The sequence below is a fragment of the Thermobia domestica genome, chromosome 8 (assembly GCF_964235325.1).
Source record: "Thermobia domestica chromosome 8, izTheDome1.hap1.1, whole genome shotgun sequence".
NCBI lineage: Eukaryota > Metazoa > Arthropoda > Insecta > Zygentoma > Lepismatidae > Thermobia > Thermobia domestica.
The window spans coordinates 165,418,873-165,440,078 of record NC_137461.1 but is presented as its reverse complement, the minus strand read 5'-3'; the positions used below and the strand labels follow the sequence as shown (position 1 = coordinate 165,440,078).

The following is a 21,206-nucleotide window of genomic DNA, read 5'->3' as shown; positions in this document are numbered from 1 at the left end:
AAGTACGAAATTCGCATTTTTTAATTAATCCTTTCAAACTATTATGTTTCCTCGATGATTTGTTGCTTGCAGCCTTCCATTCTTGTTTAATATTTTAATCTATTATGTCAGTGCTTGCACTAGTAATCAATATGATACACCCAAATGAAAAAGCAAAAAGTTATCAACAATGTGTGAATCTACAATTGGAGTCTGGCAGCCCAACCTAATATTTAAATAACTTAAGTAGAAGCCTAGTAAAGTGAACACTGTTACATATTTAAAAAGATTTTTCCCGACAAAATCAAACTACCGCAAATTTTGCAGTTTTTCGTAAATACCTCAAAAATAAGTAACATGTTAATAATATAGTTGAAACTGGTTTGGTTGTTCAGAGGTTCGTTCTCTTTTTTTTTTTTCTTTTTTTTTTCTTTCTTCATCATTCTAAGGTTTTTAACGACCATATGCAATATGTTTTCCCGTGTTTTCAGTTGTATGTAATATGGTATTACAACTATCAAATTTCTTGTGTGTGCTGGAGTAAATAGTTAAACAGGAACTTCCCATGTTCTGTTAGGCTTACTAGATAGGCCTAACTGCACATGAACATCCTCACACATAAATAAGTTATATATCCGCACTGCAAACAAATCATCATCAAAATATACAGGGTGGACATAGGTTCCCTCACCCCTGAAAATAAGTGGTTGAGTTGATTTTGAGTTTAACGCCCCTTTGAGCAGCGAGGCTGTATGAGACATGAACCTACTGATTAAGGTGGAATCCGAACCACATGAGCTCCCGCCGGGAATCGAACCCGGGTCTCCCACGCCAACTGAAAATAAGTAACATAAACTACTAAACCTACGTAAATAACTACACGAAAAGAACTGAATGACATGAACAACAATACTTTCGAGAAGTTTTACTGAGATAGGAAACATGTCAAAGGATCAGTCTCTCGACCGTCATTCTCATGACAAAGGATAATAAGCCGCTAGGTTCTGTGAGACATTTTGAGGAGCATTTCAGGTGTAACTTGAGTGAAAACTTCTTTCACTGCTTCTGTCAGTTCGGCAGTGGTATCCCAACGTTTTTGTGCAACGATGCCCATAATGAACTCCTATAGCGCACTATCACAGATGGTGAGTTCTGGGTCTCTCTCATGTACCCAACAACTTCCAATAACACGTTCTTTAATACTGTAACTGGAAGTATCAGCCATCGTTCACACAATCTGAAACAATGGAAAATCTTACATTTGTATTTATAAAGGAGTAATGGGAAAATTTACATGAGCATTTATCAAGGGATAACGGGAAAACTTACATCAGTATTTATCAAGAAGTAACGGGACTTTCTGGCCACCCTGTACTACTAGACACATACTTTAATACCAAATACGATTACCAAGAAAATTACGTCAACATAAACACATACAAAAAATTTAGACAATATAAACGAATACTTACTATAATCCTGCAAGTGTCATAAAAATGAACATGAACATCATCATCATCATCACAGGTATTCTGCCATTATTGGCAAGTCACTTGCTGTAATTAAGAAGCTTCCATGCTCCACGGTCTTCCGCTAATCTCTCTATCGTCACGTACGATTTCTCTGCTTTGTTATCACTCCTTCATTTTAGTCTTATTCGCCCTCTCCCTCTCTATCCTTCCACCATACCCTCTAGCACGTCCCTCATGATACAGATCCTTCTTACCTAATGTCCAAAACAGTTTCTGTTTCTCTTAATAATATATAAAATTGTTCTTTTCTCTCCTACCATTTCTAACACCCTTTCATTCGTTTTCCGTTCGATCCAACTAATTCTCTCTATTCTTTTCCACAACCACTTCTCGAAAACTTCTAGTAGTTTTTCATCATTTTTGCGTAAGTCCATGTTTTTGCCCATACAGCACAATACTCCACACGAAGCATTGTATGAATCTTTTTCTCAACTCTTTATTCATGGTTCCACAAAATAGTATTTTCTTCCTCCTAAATGCTTCTTTCGCCATTCCTATCCTCACTTTTATTTCATGTTCACATTTCACATCATTATTAATAATGCTACCTAGGTATCGAAAACTAATCACTTGTTCTATTTTCTCACCTTCTACTTCTATATTTGACACCAATCCCTTCATTCCAATCACCATGGCTTTTGTCTTTCGAACATTTATTTTCATCCCATATTCTTCACAGCCCTTCCTCAAGTTTTCTAACATCTTATTGTTTTCCCCTTCAGATTCTTCTACAAACGCCATATCATCTGCAAACCATATACATCTAATCATTCTATCTCCTACCGAAATGCCGTCTTCATTTTGTAAGCTCTTTTCACTATTTCTTTTAGATAGATATTAAATAATGTAGGCGAGAGACAGCATCCCTATCGAACTCCCCTTCCAATTGGACTCTCCGTTGTCATTTTCTCCCCTATTCTAAAACTACTTGTTGGTTCATATATAAGTTTATTATGAGTCTTCTATCTCTATTTTCCAACCTAACTTTCTTTAGAATTTCCAACAACAATATTTCCAATTCACACGGTAATAAACCTTTTCTAGATCAATAAATACCACATACACCTCTTTCCCTTTTTCTATAAATCTTTCACCGATCACCCTTAATAATCAAACTGCATCTCTTGTGCCCTTACCTCTCCTGAACATAATAATGCACATTAAACACAGTTCTTTTTTCTTTTAATCTAAATTTTTATATTGAATTGCGCCGGTACCTACCAATGCAATTGGTACATCTTCCTTTTTTTTAAATCTTGGACGGGAAGAACCATGAGGAACGAACTTCTGAAGAACCTAGAAAAGACAAACTTGAACACCACAATCACTGTTGCTTGTTTCACGTGTGCAGGATCTTTCGGGCGAGTTCAAATGTACCGTCTACCTAAAAGCTACAGTATCTATTTCCGCATCTCTTGAGGCACAACTTCCAGTGCAAACCTCTCAACCGAAATAATAATAAAAAAAAGTTAACAAAAATATCACAATTACCCTGACGAAGTGATAGCAAACATCTTACACATGGTGCCTTCCAGTTTCCTAAGTTCAAGCAGCCAGAGATCTTGGCAGATCAAATGCCAAAAGTAATAGCCATTATTATTTGAATATATAAAAGGGTGATTCTATAGGGTTTACAAATTCAATCAGTTATATAATTCTTGATTGGAACCACATACAGACATGGTTTATATGTCATTATACAGACTGCAAAACACTTCGGGCCTTATACAGAGTCGCTCTGAAGCATGATTAGAATCATACTAAAGAGTTCGACTAACATGTGTTTCCTGCAGTAATCAGGCTTTTTGTAAGACGCTACTCAAACGTCAAAACAACTCTGCATAAGGCAGTTCAAGTTTAACTCACGTATTGAGTAATTGCGGAGGTGACCACATGCGGCGCCACCGATCAGTCGTTGAAAATGGAGACTTTCGCTGGTGAGCTAAATACGTATTTTGGTTTGAAGGAACGAAGTCAGCAACGAGTGTACAGCGTAAGTTTCGCATACAATACAGCAAGGAACCACCCAGCAGACCAACAGTGTACAAATAGCACCAGACATTTGTTGAAACAGGTTGTTCTGTGCGACACACAAAGGCTCAAGGGCGCTCACCCGTCACTGACGATGTGGTGGAAGCAGTTTTGTCCAGTCCTCGAAAATCTACACGATGTGCATTACAAGAAACTGGTATCCCTCAGACCACTGTTTGGCTCGTATTGCGTAGCTGTTTGTCCATGAAGTCATACACACTGTCCTTTGTTCAAGCACTGAGTGAAGGGAATGAACATACCCGACATGAATTCTGTGTTACCATGTTGGATCGCATTAATGGTGATAATTCATTCTTGAACAATGTGGTATTCAGTGATGAATCAACTTTTCACCTTTCCGGCCGAGTCAACACACACAATTGTCGTATTTGGGCCACGAAAAATCCACATGCGCACATGGAGCTGGTTCGTGTTTGAGCGCCAAAGTGAACGTGTTTTGCGCTGTCTAGAACAAAGGTGTATGGATCATTCTTCTTTGCTGAGAGCACCATCACCGGCATCGCCTATCTTGATGTGCTCCAGAACTTCGTTGTCCCACAGTTAGATGAAGAGTGACCACGATGGCCACTTATGGTGGCAACAAGATGGCGCCCCGCCGCACTACCTGATAGACGTAAGGGAATTTCTTGATCAGCGTTTCCCAGATCAGTGTATAGGTCGTAGTGGATTAATTGCCTGGCCGCCACGGTCTATAGATTACACGCCACTTGACTGCTTTCTGTGGGGGTTTGTGAATGATAAAATGTACACCCTTCCCCTACCTGATAATGTTAATGAACTGAAACATCGCATCACAACAGCCATCGCGGACGTTGCTCCCGAAATGCTGGCTACTGTTTGGCAGGAAAGCGACTTTGGTTGGGATGTGCCCAGGATGACCGCAGGTGCACACATTGAGCCAAAATGGATTTGTCAAAAACTTGAAGTGTTTTTCAGTATAATATATAAACTAAGTTGTATGTGGTTCCAATACAGAATTATAACTGATTGAAGTTTTAAACCCTATAAAGTATTACCTTGTATAACAAGTAGTCCTGAGCTACAGATTGACTAATCAACGCCCAGGCCAAACCGCTTAATCTCGAAACTTCCAATTTTGAGAGTGCATAGAAATGACAGTGAAATGAAATCTTTCAATTTAACGTTCCACGATTATACCCTTTAGGCTAAGGGAGAGGGATAATTAAGGCAAATGAATGATGATAGAAGAATTGGTGGAATGAGAATATAGGAGGAAACGGGAGCACCGTGAGAAAACCCACTAAAACTATGTTTTTCTTTACAATCTTAATTGGCAGGGAGTCGAAACAGGAACCACACGCACCAGAGTTAAGCGAGTGCTCTACCCCTGAGCCACCGTGCCCCGTGTATAGACATGTGACATAAGGTACCGATACGAGAATTTTTTTGAAAATTCGATGAAAAGAGGGAGAAATAGAGTAAAAAAATGATACTAAAACATCTTGCAATATCTGAAGGTTAGAGACATAAAATTTGCTATGTGAACTTCTCATTTAAAATAATTAGTCACGTGTTTCAGATTTGTTTGATATTTTATTTAGAAGGAAAATAAAGTGCTGAGAACGAAAAAGATTTAGGAATTACAATTATTGAAATAAGATCCCATATCAAGAAATCTCTGAAGTTTAGTGACATGAAATTTGTCATACGAACTTTTCATTGAAAATAATTACTCACATGTTTAAGCGTTTTTTCGATACTTGGCCTAGAAGGGAAGTAAATGGTTGAGAAGGAAAAACTATGAGAATTACAATTATTTTAACAGCTTATCCCATAAATAATGTCGTGTTTTCGATGACTGCTATAATAACTTCATCTGACGACAGACTAGTGAAGTATACGGCATGTGGCTAGTGAAGTAGACGGCACGTGAAGTGACGGCAAGCATCCAGAAGAAGAACGATTTGTTGCCTGTGTTTGATTATGGCAGCGTCGGAGAACCGGATCACATACGGCATATTATGTTGAATGAATTACACTAGAGATATCAGTCGGCGTAGCGACACGAAACATCAATTTCGTATATAGTTAGGATAGTTGGATATGCGGAAGTACCAGATTAGTCTGGGGATATCTGTGCAACTGAGCAAGAACCCTTGCGAACAACAGTGAAGGCAAATTCAATATATACTGTTCTAGAACTGGGCAGGGAACTCCAGGCTACCTATTTCGACCGTTCATCGCCATCTGCAGGAGCTTTACGTGTGAAAACTCGGTAAATGAGTATCCCATGCACTAACGCCTCAACAGAAGCAGCAGTTAGTGACATTTACAGTTCCTTTTCATCTGTCAAAGACATGAGCCATTTCTGGACAGAATTGTTACAGGGAATAAAAAGTTAGGCCTCTACCTTAACATCACACGTAAACGTCAGTGAGTACCTAAAGAGGGGATGGCCACGGGAACTGGGCCAAAACAGGACCTCCATCCCTGTGAAGTAATATTGAATGTTTGGTGGGATATCCATGGTATAATCCATTTTGAGTTATTACCACGTAATAAGATCCAATCAATGCAGGTGACTACTGTCAGCAACTTGAACCCATACGGACTGCATTGTTGAAGAAACGTCTTACTCCGGTTCTTGGCAAGATGTGCTCTTCCACGCCCACTCACGGCAAGGAAGACCTGTGATAAGATCGAGAAATGTGTTTGGAAGAAAATCCACATGCGGCGTTTTTACCACACCTTGCACCAACAGACAACTATCTTTTTTGCAGCCTATAAAACCATCTTTCAGGTGAACATTGCTAGATAAGGATGGCCTGCGACGAACTGTGACCCAGTTATTTGCCTCCAGGATTAGTGATTTCTTTCAGCGATGGATTCAACAACCGGTTGACAGGTGGCAGAGTGTTGTGGAGTCCGATGGAGACTATTTTCCTAACTAACGGTAGTGTTATCGTTGTTTTCCTCACGGTGCAAATATATGACATTGCTTATGGGATGACGCAGTAATAATATGCCCATATCTCAGAATCTCTTAAGATTAGAGGCCTGAAATTTTGTATTTGGACTTCTCATTTTAAATAACTAGATACGCGTTTCAGCGTTTTCTTTTTTCCATATTTGATTTTAAAAAGTAGAAAATAGGTTGGGAATAAAAAGGGACGGGGATTATAATTATTATAAGGAATCCATAACTCGAATCTATTAAGGTTAGGGACATAAAACTTAGTATTTGCACTTCTCACGTAAAATAATAAGTCGTGTACTTTAGCGTTTTTCTTTTAATATTTCACCTAGAAAGGAAGAAAATGAAGTGAACAAGAAACAAAACCTGTGGGATTACAATTACTATCATAAAAGTTCCATATTATGATAAGATGGTCATATCTCGGAGTCCCTTAACGTTAAAGGCATAAAGTTTGGTATTTGGACTTTTTATTTAAAATAATTTATTACATGTTTCAGCGCTTTTTCGTATTTGTCCTAGGAGGAAAAAAAAAAGAAAAGAAAAAGATGGGAAACATATATCGGATTTCTTTAATGGTATAGACATGAAATTGAGTATATGGACCCATCATTCAAAATAACTAAATAGGTGTTTCGTTTTTTCATATTTGTCGTAGAAGAGAAGAGAAGAAAAGAAGGGAGAAGAGAAAGGAGTGGGGCTTTTTAATTTCTTATACTCAGATGTTCACATTTCGGAATCCTTTAAGGTTAATGATATGAAATTTCAACAATTATAACTCCTCACAGAATTGAGATAGAAATCTCATTCTGATCAAACTATAATGAATGGCAAAAGTATCTTTGGTTAGTACAAATCTTATATAGTGTCGCCATCTTTAAACATGGTGTCATTATACTTGCTTTGTGACAGATAACTTAAAATATTAGATATAAGGTAAAAACCCCTAGAAGTAAACGTTATTGAGTAGAATCTCACTCTTCTAACTAAATTATAATAATAATATTTCCCTGACTTTAAAAGTCAGGGAACTAGTTCATTTTATGTACAGTATGCGGCAAAATAAACAGTACTGAAATTCGTGTACGGGTGGCGCTCAGATGCAATGTGGTATGAGCTGTGTGTGCCACATGTATGCTCTGTTGTGTGTGGACTAGTGTAGTTTGCAGTTGGTGCAAAGATAATGTTGCTCACAACAGAGAAGAAGATACTTAGTTTCGAGAAATATATCCGCTCACAAGGTGTGGGGCAGCGTCTCACTGCAAGAGATTAGCATGGACGTCTACTGTATTGCTCTGGAGTGTTAGCTATGGCATATGAAGATGAAGATTTCATAAGTAACATATGGTTCAGTGATGAAGAGCCATGTGTACTTTGGTCGTCACATCAATCGACAGTTGATTATTGACCCTGTCTTGCATGATTTGTGCCGCTTTTACCACATGAAACATCTATCTTTAACAACAATGGATGCAACAAGACGAAGCATTGCCCACACTGCAAGTGAGTCACTTACCCTTCTGCTCACAAGCGTTTGGACATCGCTTGATTTCCTGTGGAACGGATTTTCCATATCCTTCCCACTCCCCTCACCTCATGACTCGAGATGCGTGCATACGGGGTATGCTGAAGGATTCAATTTTCCTAACAGATAACAACTTACCACATACCGCCGTGTTCACCAACATGTTCTTCGATCTACAGGACCGCTATAAAAAATATGTGCGACATAATGTTCAACATTTTGAACACACGATGTACAAAAATGCTTCCTTGTAAATTTACAATAAGTGTTGAGTAACATTTAGTTGACATCCATTTGACAACCTTTCTTATGTTTCATTATGTTGTACAAAAAATAAATAAATGTCAACGATGTGATTTCAGTACCGTTTGTTTTGCTGCATACAGTAGAACAAGATGTTAAAGTTTGTGACGTTGGGTTACAATGAAGCCTACTTTGCATTTTTTTAAAGAATAGATTTTACAATTGATTGAAATGAAAACAATATTGAAAAGGTATTGAACATATATATTACCGTCCTATGAAAACGTCTGATAATCATTTAAAAAAATAAATAAATAAATAAACCCGATATAGGCACCGAGTAGCCAAGCATGGACATTGTGAGTAGCAATGGTTTGTACGACAATGTTTGCTGTGCATGAAGTTATAAAAAATAAAATTTCGAACAACAAATAGTTACAAATATACTGAGAGAAGTTTATTTACTGTGGTAAATTTCTTAAGAATATGGTAATCAATAACCGATATTAAAACTTCACATTGTTTGTCACAGAATATTTGGTGCTGCAATATCACAGATATTTGCTCTATGCTTACTTTCAAAATAGTTATCATAGTATGAATACACAGGGATAAAGATGGAATAAGGACTACAATCAAATTAGTAATACAAACTGATTAGTCATTAGAAGAATCATTGTCACGAGGTGGATCCGGTGACAGAACGTTCCTGATTTTTACATAATACGCACGCACAAACATCAGTATATTGAAGCCTTTGTATGACACATACACATGGACACTCCTCCGTTCTAAACGTTTTGGTCTCTGTGCAAGAACAACTAACCGTTTCCAATATTTCTTCTTAAGTAATATTTTCTGTTGTCCATTTTATTTGGGCCACTCACCACTTGTACATTAACACTAAAGGTACATTTCTTGATTCTAAATGTTTCAGTGGTTTTCCTGCGGGGATTTCTTTTTGGAATATATTTACAGTTAATATATCCTATAACTATAGGAAAACTAGCCATTTGATGAAATTGAACTTGAACTGTCCTCAAACAATCAGGAATGGGGAATTAATCACGTATATCAGGCGACGAGCAAAGACTAACGATACTTTCCTCACAATCTGGCAAATTGTTGGGTGGTTCATGAAATTGATTATCTTCAATGTGTATCTGTAAAACAAGCACAGAAATACGTTACATTAAAAAAAAATCAGGAATATTCTTTTTGGAATCTTTTTTGCTAATTTATCAACTTCAAAATTTATAAAGATGGTAAAACTGAAAATTATTCAAATGCACCTTTTCCGTGTGAAACAACGCTACCTATAATTATGGAAAGTCACATTTGTGTTTACTTTTGATTGTAGGAATGAGTAGATGAAAAATGGTAAAAGTTTAGCTAATTTTTAATAAAATCCCTTTTGGAGCAGCCTCACTGGCGTTAAGTTTAACAACACTAATTTACAGTTGTTTTTGTTTATTATCTGTAAAATAAATTAATCAGAAAATGAAAATTATAACTAAGTTTCTTAGATTATGTTATTTTGCATCAAATGCTGTAGCTAAGACTCACCTACATAATTTTATCAATTATCAATTATGAAGATGCAGTGGAAGAGTAAACTAGTTTTATTATTCTCGAAATAGAGTTTGCTAAAATCCGAACAAGAACCCGAAGGTATAATCTTGACATCATTTCGCGGATTGTTGATAGGAAGAAATACCTACGTGTATATTCTTTTCTTTAGCAACTTGTATAGTTCTTTATCTTGTTGAAAATCATGGAACCATGAATAAATTGATTTATTCTGTTGTTGATAGGAAGAAATACCTACGTGTATATTCTTTTCTTTAGCAACTTGTATAGTTCTTTATCTTGTTGAAAATCATGGAACCATGAATAAATTGATTTATTCTGTTGTTATTTTTGTTCTGAGCTATTTTCTAAAAGTATGATATAAATTAATTACGAAAGTGACTTTCATATTAACAAAGGGTATTGCGAATTATGCGATTAATTCATCAGAGATAAACTTTGATATCTACCACTGAATCGCGGTTTTCAGCTGCAAAACTTTCAAGAAAAGAATAGAGCAATTATGGAAAAGATTGAAATGTTGATTGTTAGGAAAGATAATCACATTAAAATATAATCACATAATCGCTGGTACCTACTGTTTATGTGACAAATAAAATTTGCTGTGAAATGTTCAACACCATTAAATAATCGAAATTGTATCGTGTGTTTGGTGATGTAACATTTTATTGGGGACTACATAGTTCTATATTTTCTATTATACGAAGTGTAACAGTATATAATAGTATGGTCTGAAAATAATGAAAGAGAAACATGATTTTACTACTGGTAATTTTGAGCAATAAAATATTAAACTAGTTTTTGAAGAAAACATAGTGAAAATGGCAGACTACATTTTTTTAATTCATATGTTATGTGCTTCAAAGAAAATAGCGCCTACCTGATAGTTCCCATTCACATAGAATCTTAAAACCGTGAGTACTTTCAGAATTGCTGGTAGTGAACGTTCCCGCAATATTTTCTAAATCGTCTCCTAGTAATGGAAAAATTTATCTCAGAAATATTACTTTCGAAAACCTGGAACGAGAAAAGAATAGAGCTTAAAACGAAAACCTGAAACGAGAAATGAATACAGTTTGAAACTAAAACCAAAATCGACACACTTTGTGTAATAAACCTATTATCAACAGAAATAAAACCTAACCTAAACATTTCCAGTTAATACTTGAAAATCAAATGAGCGTGTTCGCGGACTTTAAAGGTGGAAGACAGGCCATGACCAGTATGGAGCACGAAAGTAAGTGTGGCGTTAGTAGCTAGGTTAGGTTACTGTCATTTTATTTCATACTTCAAAATGAAATTCTGCTTCTGCGTAGAAGTCATGCTACAGAAATGACCTGGGCGAATATATGAACAATGGAAGCGAGACCGGTTTTTGAGTACATGAACCTTTGTACAATACACATGTGCAGGAGATATGTTACGGAAATAACCAGGCGCAGAGATATGGACAACCGAATAGGCCTTTATTTCCGCCCCTCATAATTTCCCTAGCATTACTCCTACACAGGTGTATTCTGTGAAGGTCCCTGTATCTCTGCTGAAAATCTCATGAAAAATGAGGAATATCACAATGGTAAATGACATTCAAGACGAGCAGCGTATATTTGACGTACAAGAGTATGGAGCAAACCAAAGCTTCAAAAACTACCAACCGTCACTGACGCGCCTGCTCCCTTCGGACGTAGCCCCGTGTTACAGAGCGGGGCCATTAGTTTCGCCCTGCCCTGACTCGTTTAGATAGCATTCGTGCTTTTTAAAGGCTATCTAGCACAAATCGATTTTTGATTTTTGAACTGTCGTTTTTACAGCATGTTTGCACAGGGTATGTCATATAATGTTTAAGTCCCCCTAAAATTAATCTACACATATGAATGCAATTCCCTCCATAAGAAACAATTTACAAGAACCATTTCCTGAGCAAAAGAAGTCATAATTAATGAATTCAAACATGGATACTTAATCTGGAATAATACAAAATTGTGAAAATTTTACATTGTGTACAATTAATGCCTACCTAACCTAATCTTGTGTCTACTTCGGTAGCAAATCGTAAACATTTTACATTTTATGTAATTAGTGTCTGCTTCCCTTCTATAACACAATTGCATTATACTTCTTGGCTAAAGACAACAAAACACTACATTCTTAATCTAATGATACGAACATGTCGATATATTGAGATACAAGTTGAACACGTAAATAATTTCCTTCTGCCAATTTAATTTTACACAAACACAAACCAGTATCAAGTATAACATTTGTTTACACAAATAATGAATTTTGGTAATAGGCTATATATAAGGTCCTACTTCCCTTTCTCTTCATGTTCCTTGGTTCCTGAGTTGCATGATTTTTTGTCTTAACCTTGTGCAGCACCCATGCGTATGGTTCTTATGTTATTGTATTTTGCACTAGATGTATTACAAGGATCTGCTGTGAAAATTAATAAATTAAGTTATCCTAACCTATTTTGTTATTGCAGTTAATTTTTAAAATAATATGTAGGTATTGTGTTAAGAAGTTTGCTGTAAACTTGAAACTATAAATTATATTTGGAATTTTTTTACACATAGGCTAAATTAAAATTATGATTAAAACAATTTAAACATGGAATACAACTCCATGAAGTGAATGTTTCTTGGTTCAAAAATGTAACGAAATAGTTAAAACGAAAGGTCCGAAGAGAGAAGTACAAAACGAGAATAGGATCTACGATCCATAGAGAATGCAACTGTAAAAAATGCCAGAAAAGTAAAGGAAAATGAGTGAAACTACTCATACTTTGTGTGTACAATGAATATTTGTTATTTTTTATCACTATGTTACTGTTATTAAAATTAGCATAGAAGTTAAAGTCAAGATGCATAGTTGACTTACCTGTATCTCTCAAAGAATTGATTATCGTTATACAGTTCCAGTGGACTTTCCATGTGCCTCGTATGTCCTGACGCATCATTAGTCATCGCAAAGTAATATTTTTTTATATTTGTTCTTCCACATACATGACACATTCAACAAAATCCATGCCAGAAAATGAATGACTATATTGTTAAAGAACTCAAGGAAGGCTTAAGGTTGGTCGATAGCTACCTTGAGTCAAGGAGAGATTTTCATTAAGGCTTCCTTGAACTCAAGGATTCCTTGATAACAAGGAAGGGATATAAATACCGATTTCAGTCAAGGGAGGCTTCTCAAGGAATCTTTGAGTTAAGGTCGCCGTAAGAAGTGTTTTTAAATATAGGTCTTAGTAGTACTCCGAAGTTCCATCCTGGAGCGGAACTCATCGATCATCGATGTAATCTCTTGAGAGTACTTCTTCGCAGCCAGAAGCGAGGAAACTCCAACAGGTGGTTTTGTAAATTCGGTTGGACCTCGAGGTTCTTTCTACGGGTTCCTCTAAAACCAAATATGGTCATTGATCGAGATCTTCTCCAGGGACATTATAATGACGTCAGAGTAACGTCTGGGAAGACGGATATTGTCTTTTCTTCCAGATCGAAAAACTAATCTCCCGGGCAGATGCTTAGTCCTCACTTCAAAACCAGGAAGGCTTCTCGAGAATTTCCATCTTCAGTGTAACGGTGAAAATAATTCATTCCGAAGCAGAAAAGATCTCGCTGACATTGTAGCAGTTTGGTTTCAGGTGTTCTTGGTTATTGACGAAGTGGTTATTGTCACGCTAAAGTCGCAATCTCTTCCTTGGAGCTAGCAAAAACAGTGGCAGTGGACGCAGACACCAGAGAATGTTCGTGATGATTGGTAGATTAGGATTAAGAATTAAGTTTCTGAACTCTCGGCATCTATGGCCATGTTAGCCCGTCACATATGAGGAATGACGTCCCTCGGCGATCATACTGCGCGGGGAATTGAGGTGGAAGGAAAGAATGGGGAAGGAAGGGAGCACCCTGAGACCTTTTTCTTTCATATCATCCCGGCATTTGCTTGGTGTGAATAAGGAAAATCCAAGAAAATCTTACTCAGGATGACTGGCCTGAAAAAGCTGTTACACCTTTCCGACCGAGTGTCCCCACCAGGAATCGAACCCGAAACTGCTCGCACCAAAGCGAAAGCGTTAGCGACAACGCTACGCTGGGCCACTGCTGACGGATAGAAAATTAAGTTTAATTGACACACTGTAACTTGATTGAAAAGGAAATTTAATAGAAGTTGAAAGGTAAGCAAAAAGTTAAGAAGACGAGAAGTATATGGGTTAGACTAGACGTAGCTGGAAACTAGAATTTGCCGAATGCACTTGATTTAATAAATAAAGGAAGTAATTACAAAATACTTACAAAATCTTTATGTGACAGTGACTTTGCAATAATAATAATAATAATAATAATAATAATAATAATAATAATAATAATAATAATAATAATAATAATAATAATAATAATAATAATAATAATAATAATAATAAAATAATAATAATAATAATAATAATAATAATAATAATAATAATAATAATAATAATAATAATAATAATAGGTGGATGTTCCGTGACGAACAATAACTGGCAGCTTGAAACATGAGAGTGCCTGGGATCGAATCTGGGACCATCGGTTGATCGTCTACAAAATCATATTATTATTCTTGCTTTTCTTTGTTTGTATAACATTTAGCAAATCTTGGGTAGTTCTAATTATGTTTCCCCAGTTGTACAACTTTATGCATAGTTGCAAACTTTATCAGTATTTTTCATTTCTTCGTAACAGCTTAATATGCCGGATTCCCACAGACTTGGATAATCAGATATGTCAGGGAAATTATTCTTTAATGTCAGGGAAACATAGTAATCGTTCTCGATAGTGAAGGCTACTTTGAAGTAGTAAGGTTATTTGCAATTTAGAGATCATGAAACACAACAATAGAAATAATAGTTTACAGATGCATTAAGGTATATCAAGGTGTGTTGTTCCATTATTTGTGGTTAGATTCTTAATTTTGAAATCAGTTGAGCTACATAATCATCTTGAATCCTTTAATGTAGGCAGAGTGTGGTATTTCTGGTCTTCTGAGCTGAGATGCATAGTCTTCTTAACTGATTTTTTTTAAAAAAAATGGAGGGGATTCTCAATTCGACTCGTTTATACACCGTCCGACAATTAAGTAATGAGACTGATTTTATTGTGGCGAAAGAGTGAATGCAATCCGTAAACAAATATATGCGTTTGAAAGAGTAACTCCTCTACAATCTGGCAGCACCACATTGTCGCACGCGAAACACGACGTTATTACCAGCAGTCACTGAGATGCCCTTGACATGCTAGTAGCGTAAAGCAGAAAGCGAATATCAAATTCTGCGGTAAACTAGGTAAAAGCGCCCCAGAGAATGTTGATTCCATGTGGAGAGTGTATGAAGTTGTGGGGATACGGAGAAACTTCTATGACAGTAAGGGCATCATTCATCATGAATTTTTACGAGAAGGTCACACAGTCAATAACCAGTTTTACGAGTGTTTTATGAAGAGAATTCGTCGTGTTCGGCCTAAATACTCAGCCCCAAGTAGTTGGTTCCTTATCCATGACAAGGCACCTGCTCACCGGGTAGTACTTACTTAGGAATATTTGACAAAAAAAAACAAGTGTGTATGTGTGTGCTGGAGCACCTCCCTCCTGTTCTCCAGTATGTCTCCCTGTGACTGTTTTATGTTCCTAAACTGAAGTTGCCATTAAAAGAACGACTTTTTGACAATGTTAAAGACATCCAAGCAGCTGCGACAACGGCATTAATAAAACATGCCACAACTGGGTTGCAGAGGTCCTTCTACTTCTTGCGTGATAGTGCCACTCGCTGTATTGATGCAGGAGGGGTGTACTTCGAATAATAAACAGGTATTATTACATTATCTGTGTTTGTTTGGTCACAATACAATTAGTCTCATTATTTAATTGTCGGACGGTGTATATATTTATTGTTTATGTTCACGCATAACTTCGACACAGGTTCTCTGATTTTAATGATTTTTCTTTTCTGCTTGAAAGGACATAACTTCCCGGTGTTCCCATATGAATTTTGGTAGCATTTAACAATAATTTTTCGGAGTTAAACCATGAAACTCCTGAACGGCTGACAGTAATACCGTTAATACCGTAATTGAAGAGTTTGAGGGAAAACAGTGGTAACCCTCATTTGAAAGAGGAGTGAGTGAGTTGCAGAAAGACAATGATACCAATCATATGAGCTGAATTGTAAAAACAATTCAAGTTGGAAACAACAGCATTTGAATATTCTATTGTTGTTTGAAACTTGAACTCTCTCTACATTATACCCCACATGAGTGTTATCATAGTTTTTTTCTGAAACCAACTCAGTCCATTTTAAAACGAGAGATACCATCATTTTCACTTATGCCCTTCAGTTGTGTTTATGATCACGCATAATTTCGACATAGGTCCTCCAATTTTGTTGCTATACTTTTTGTTTGAAAAAGAATGTTCTCGCGGTGATTTTGCATAAATTTCATTAGAATCTAATGATAGTCAACGGAGTTAGACCATTAAACTCCTCAACGGTTGATAGTGTTAACATTACGATTAACCTATTTTATCGTGTGCATGCTCACGTATAACTTCAGTGCAGACGTACCGATTTTGATTATTCTGTTTTAGTTTCAACGAGTATACTTTCTCGCAGGTTCTATAAAATTTTATCAGAATCTAATGACAAGTCTTTGGACTTAGACAATAAAACTCCTCAACAGCTGATAATCTTACCATGTTTACCGTGTGTATGTTCACGTATAATTCCGTATCAAGTAGATAGAGTAAGATATATCAAATATTGTCACGCATGTTTCATTTTATGGAAAATTATTATCCTATATTTAGTGTAGGTATCCAATCAAACTACTAGGGATACAAAGAAGAATAATTAAACTTTTGTCAGAGAGATAAATAAACCTTTGTCAGAAAAAATCAGAGAAAGTCAGAGAAAACAGTTTACGAAAATCTATGGGAACCCTGAGATGTCAAATTACTGTAAACGGCATTGTAATCTTCAGGTCTATTAAAAATCATCCACATGATTGGATGCAATACTTACCTAAACACATTTCCGAAATAAAATATAACATTAAAAAAAACCCTGCCCCCTCCCCCCCCCAAAAAAAAAGTTAATCCTCAGTAACTTTCTTGCTATTTATTCGAAATAAGTCATACCATCGCTTTGGATATGTATTCACTGTCCGTCTTACTTGTGTAATTACTGTTGTAGAGGCTTCCAAAATGCGGATGTTTGTGATACGCTAGCATTTTTAGTGTGTAACCCTGGATAATAAATGTGGTGGCACTTCAAGTTTTCGTTTAATATGTAGATTTGATTTGCATAATAATCTGACGCAGTGCTGTAGTGTATTTTGGAGGAGGAAAAAAAAAAAGAAAGAAAATTTCAACACTATTAAATACCATCATGTGGTGTATGTATAACAACTCATATTTGTATCGTACAAAATTTGTTTTTAGTTTCTTAGGTTAAAAGTTACAAGGGCATTTTATGTAAATGTTCCACACTGTGTGTATATGTGTGTTATCAGAATAATGGAGGCACCTAAAAAAATTCAACTTACAAGATGGTGTTGGACAACCTTTCGCCCTCAGAACAGCTCTGATGCGACATTGAATGGAGTCGTAGAGGTCATGAATTGTAGCAGGTTGAATATTACACTATTGCACGTACAGTAGGTCACTCAGTTCCGTAAGAGAAGATGAAGGCGGAAATCTGCGTTGGATTCTTGTCTCTAAGACAGACCACAGATCGGCGGTTCGCCAGGTAAGAAGTAGTGTTAACTTCATCCCGATGTTCCTCAAACCACATCGCAACAGCTCCAGCTGTATGAATGAGCATTATCATCCTGGAATATGTCATTGCCCGGAAACATCTGGACTATAGGATGTACATGACGACATAATCACGGGCAGGTTGACATGACCTGTAAACGTCAGCACAGGACCCACTAAAAACCAGAATATTACTGTCTACGGCATCACAGAGGCTTCACCACACACAAACATGGGGTCGTAGTTTGATATAAAGTGATCGATGACTCACCCGACCATATCACACGTTTCCAGTCATCAACAATCCATGTTGTATGTTCACTGTATCATTTGCGTCCTGCTAAAGCATAATAGTCTCTTATCAGCGGTTTAGCCCGTGCAACCTAACCTTGTATGTCCAGGTCATGAATACTACGATTGACGACACAGTCTGTGAAAGGTGATGCTTCAGTTCCTCCGTCACTTGCACTGCAGTCGCACGACAACTCTGACAAGGTACATTCGTGAAGTGTCCCCTCGAGATTGATGGAAAGGACCTTTCACTGAAGGTTTTCTTCCAACCACTGTTCCTCTTCGCCAATGTGGTTTTGCGAGAGAATTTTAGGGCTTCATTAGCTTGAACATTGTCCCTTGCGAAACACCCAATACCCAATGAGTAGGAAATGCACTGCCTTTGTAATCGGATGTTGGAAGGTCAAACTGACGTTGAGTGTAGGAATTTTACATCTGAATTTCTGACTATTTTTTAGTGAATGTGTAAGGCATTGTAAATGATCAGTTTTGTAATGAGCGTGTAAAGGTTCAGGCCTTCCATAGACTATGTGGTTAGTTTTTGTTTCAGGTGAATTAAAGTTTTACTTCTTTAGTGTTTCATATATATACAGTATATATATAATAGTTTTCTATTTACCTCGTCTTTATTAATTTTAGAAAGAACTTTAGTGTAAGCTAATTAATTACTGGGAACCACATTTGAAGGGTAAGGGAAAAAAAGAAGGAATGTCAGAAAATTGCATTTTCGAGAAAACGGCGTTTTAATATTGAAAACAGCGTATAAAGAATAGGGTTAGTCAAATTTTTTGCCCCTTTTTACATGGATATTTCTACATCTAGGAATGCATGGCATATACAGTCAAATAGTACCAAGAGTCACCAACAGATAGGACAAAGCACCCACATGGACATTCCTTGTTTTTTCCCCTTACCCTTCATTTGTTCATTTCATCAAATGGTATTTTATTTTTTAACTTATTGTAATGTATTGCGTTCGTATCTTCTAAATATTATATTCGTTTGTTCTTTTAGGTACAATTCAGGTGGAAAATGTTTCTCCCAGGTCCATACGAAGCACCTTACTGTTACCATCGATGCCTTTACGATCCACAATAGTTTGTGGCAAGGAAAAAAGGTGAACCTCCCTAATAAGAAAGATATGGCCCTTGTTATTTAGCAATATAGGATAAACGTAAACGAAATTTCACATCATATTCGTAAGTCTGATGCAGAAATACTTGCATGCTGTTGTGAAATGCTGAAACAAAACGCTGAAACTACCATTGATAATAAACCGTATAGAGAGAGGTAGCGGTACCGAGTAAGCATTCTTCATGGAAGTTGGCCTCTTTAAATCAATTCTGTATTCGAGAAAAGAGACTGTATGTTCTTCGAAAGTGCTTTAAAATAATCAAGTAAGAAAGAATTAGCGAACAGCTCTAATGTGCCAGTTTTACTAAAGCTATAATTTTTACAAAACATAAAATGTAGCTTTGAGCTTAGAAAACTTTTTTTTGAGACAAAGAAAAGTTCTGAATTATTTCTCAAAAATCTTCAACTAGTTATAGCTACAACTACAGTGCGTAATATACCAGTAAAGAAAAGAAAAGAATTTCCTTTGTGTTGTTATTATTATTATTCAGAATGCAGTTAGTATAGAAACTAAATTTAATTTCAATCTCCGTGTAAGTCTCGTACTTAATTAATAATAAAAAGAATTATGGGTATGTTTTCTTATTCTACTGTAAGTAATAAGAATATAGTTTTCTGTTTGATAAATTGTATTTTCAGTAAAATTTTTCTTCTGTCTTTTGGAAGGATTTAAATGTGAGTGTATGTGTGTGCTTGTGTATCCGTGAAGAAGATCGTTATGTATGTAGATTAATGTACACATGCGAAGATGAATGTGAAAATGTTGAGTTCTCTTTGTTAAATGTTTAATATGGTCGTTGACTATTTGCGAACATAAAGCAAGGTTTCTGCTTCTTTAGTCAGGTATAGATTGTTTTATCAGATTTTTTTAAAGTAAATTATTGCGAAATTCAGTCAGTCGTGAAAATTTGTTGTCTGGGTCTTCTTACGCGCAAGGACTGTTTTGTATAAATTTTGGGTTGCAGATAACATTGTCAGATAGAAAGATTGCTAATTGTCTTTGTTTATGTATAATGTGGCAATTTTTACTATTGATCAAAAGACAAACTACTACTTATTACTGAAGAGCTGAAAATAACAGATTTATTTTACAATAGTGTTTTCTGCTTTTGTAGTACTCTTTTCTTTGTAATTCGTAATACTTTTCGTTTTTATAATTCTAACTCTAGTCATGATCCTTAATATTAGCGCAATGTTACATAAGATACATAGTTTATTTAGTAGATAACTTCAATCTTACTTGTCTGTATGACTATAAAATTGTAAAATAAGAAGTCCATGTTGATATAAGGATGCATGTTATTTCAACCCCCAGAAGACCATAAACAAACTAAGTTGTTACCAATATATATGAGTTGCCCTAATAATCCTATATAAGGGTTTAAAAAAATGCGTAATACAACAAAATAAAATTCCTTCTGTTGATTTCCATCATACAGTGTTGCTTTTGTTAAAAACGCATTTGGATGTAAATACACTAGCTCATATATTGGCAATGTACGTACGTATAAAATTTAGTTTTCTTTTGAATTCTAAGGTGTCTAATGAACAGTTAATATATATATATAAAAAAAAAAAAAACTTATGTATTCAAATGGTAAATGTCAATGAACAATTGGAATTAAGCATATTATTTTCTATTATTTATGTTTTCAGTTTTCTTTTGTAAAGATTTTTTTTTTTTTATTTTTAAAAATACACCACATGGCCAGATTGTAATATTAGTTTTAGTATATTCGATGTAAAACTTATTTATTCTTTAAAATGGGTATTATTGTGTCAGTTAATAGGATTCCTGTAAAGTGTAGTGGCGCGTATACTTCTTTTTTTTCTAAATTATTTTGTAAACAATTGAGAAGTAATTAAAATAACATTATATGCTAATATCTGCAAACATGATTTTGTTCTTAATGTTTTTAAGATTTTTTTCTTAAAATTGATATTGCCTTTCAATGTGAGGAAAAATGAGAACGAGACAAAAGCTAGAACGGAAATTAAACCACCTTCGAAATAGGCATATAGATATTCCTCAAGCGCATAGAACTCTCAAACATAGAGAAGAACAAGCGTATAGCAACCCTCAATCATATATGAAGACCACACTGCATTCACGAAATAAAGTATAGGCAATTGTTGACTGTAT

At 35.8% G+C, this 21,206-nt stretch overlaps 1 protein-coding gene across 1 annotated transcript in view; it reads left to right on the top strand.

Moving 5' to 3' along the window:
* Positions 1–21,206, top strand: part of Patronin (calmodulin-regulated spectrin-associated protein patronin) — a gene marked incomplete in the record, with an annotated part of 438,489 nt that overhangs the window by 407,112 nt on the left and 10,171 nt on the right. Inside the window, 1 exon segment of the mRNA XM_081769233.1 lies at positions 18,944–21,206. Coding sequence (XP_081625359.1) covers positions 18,944–19,088 — 145 coding nt within the window.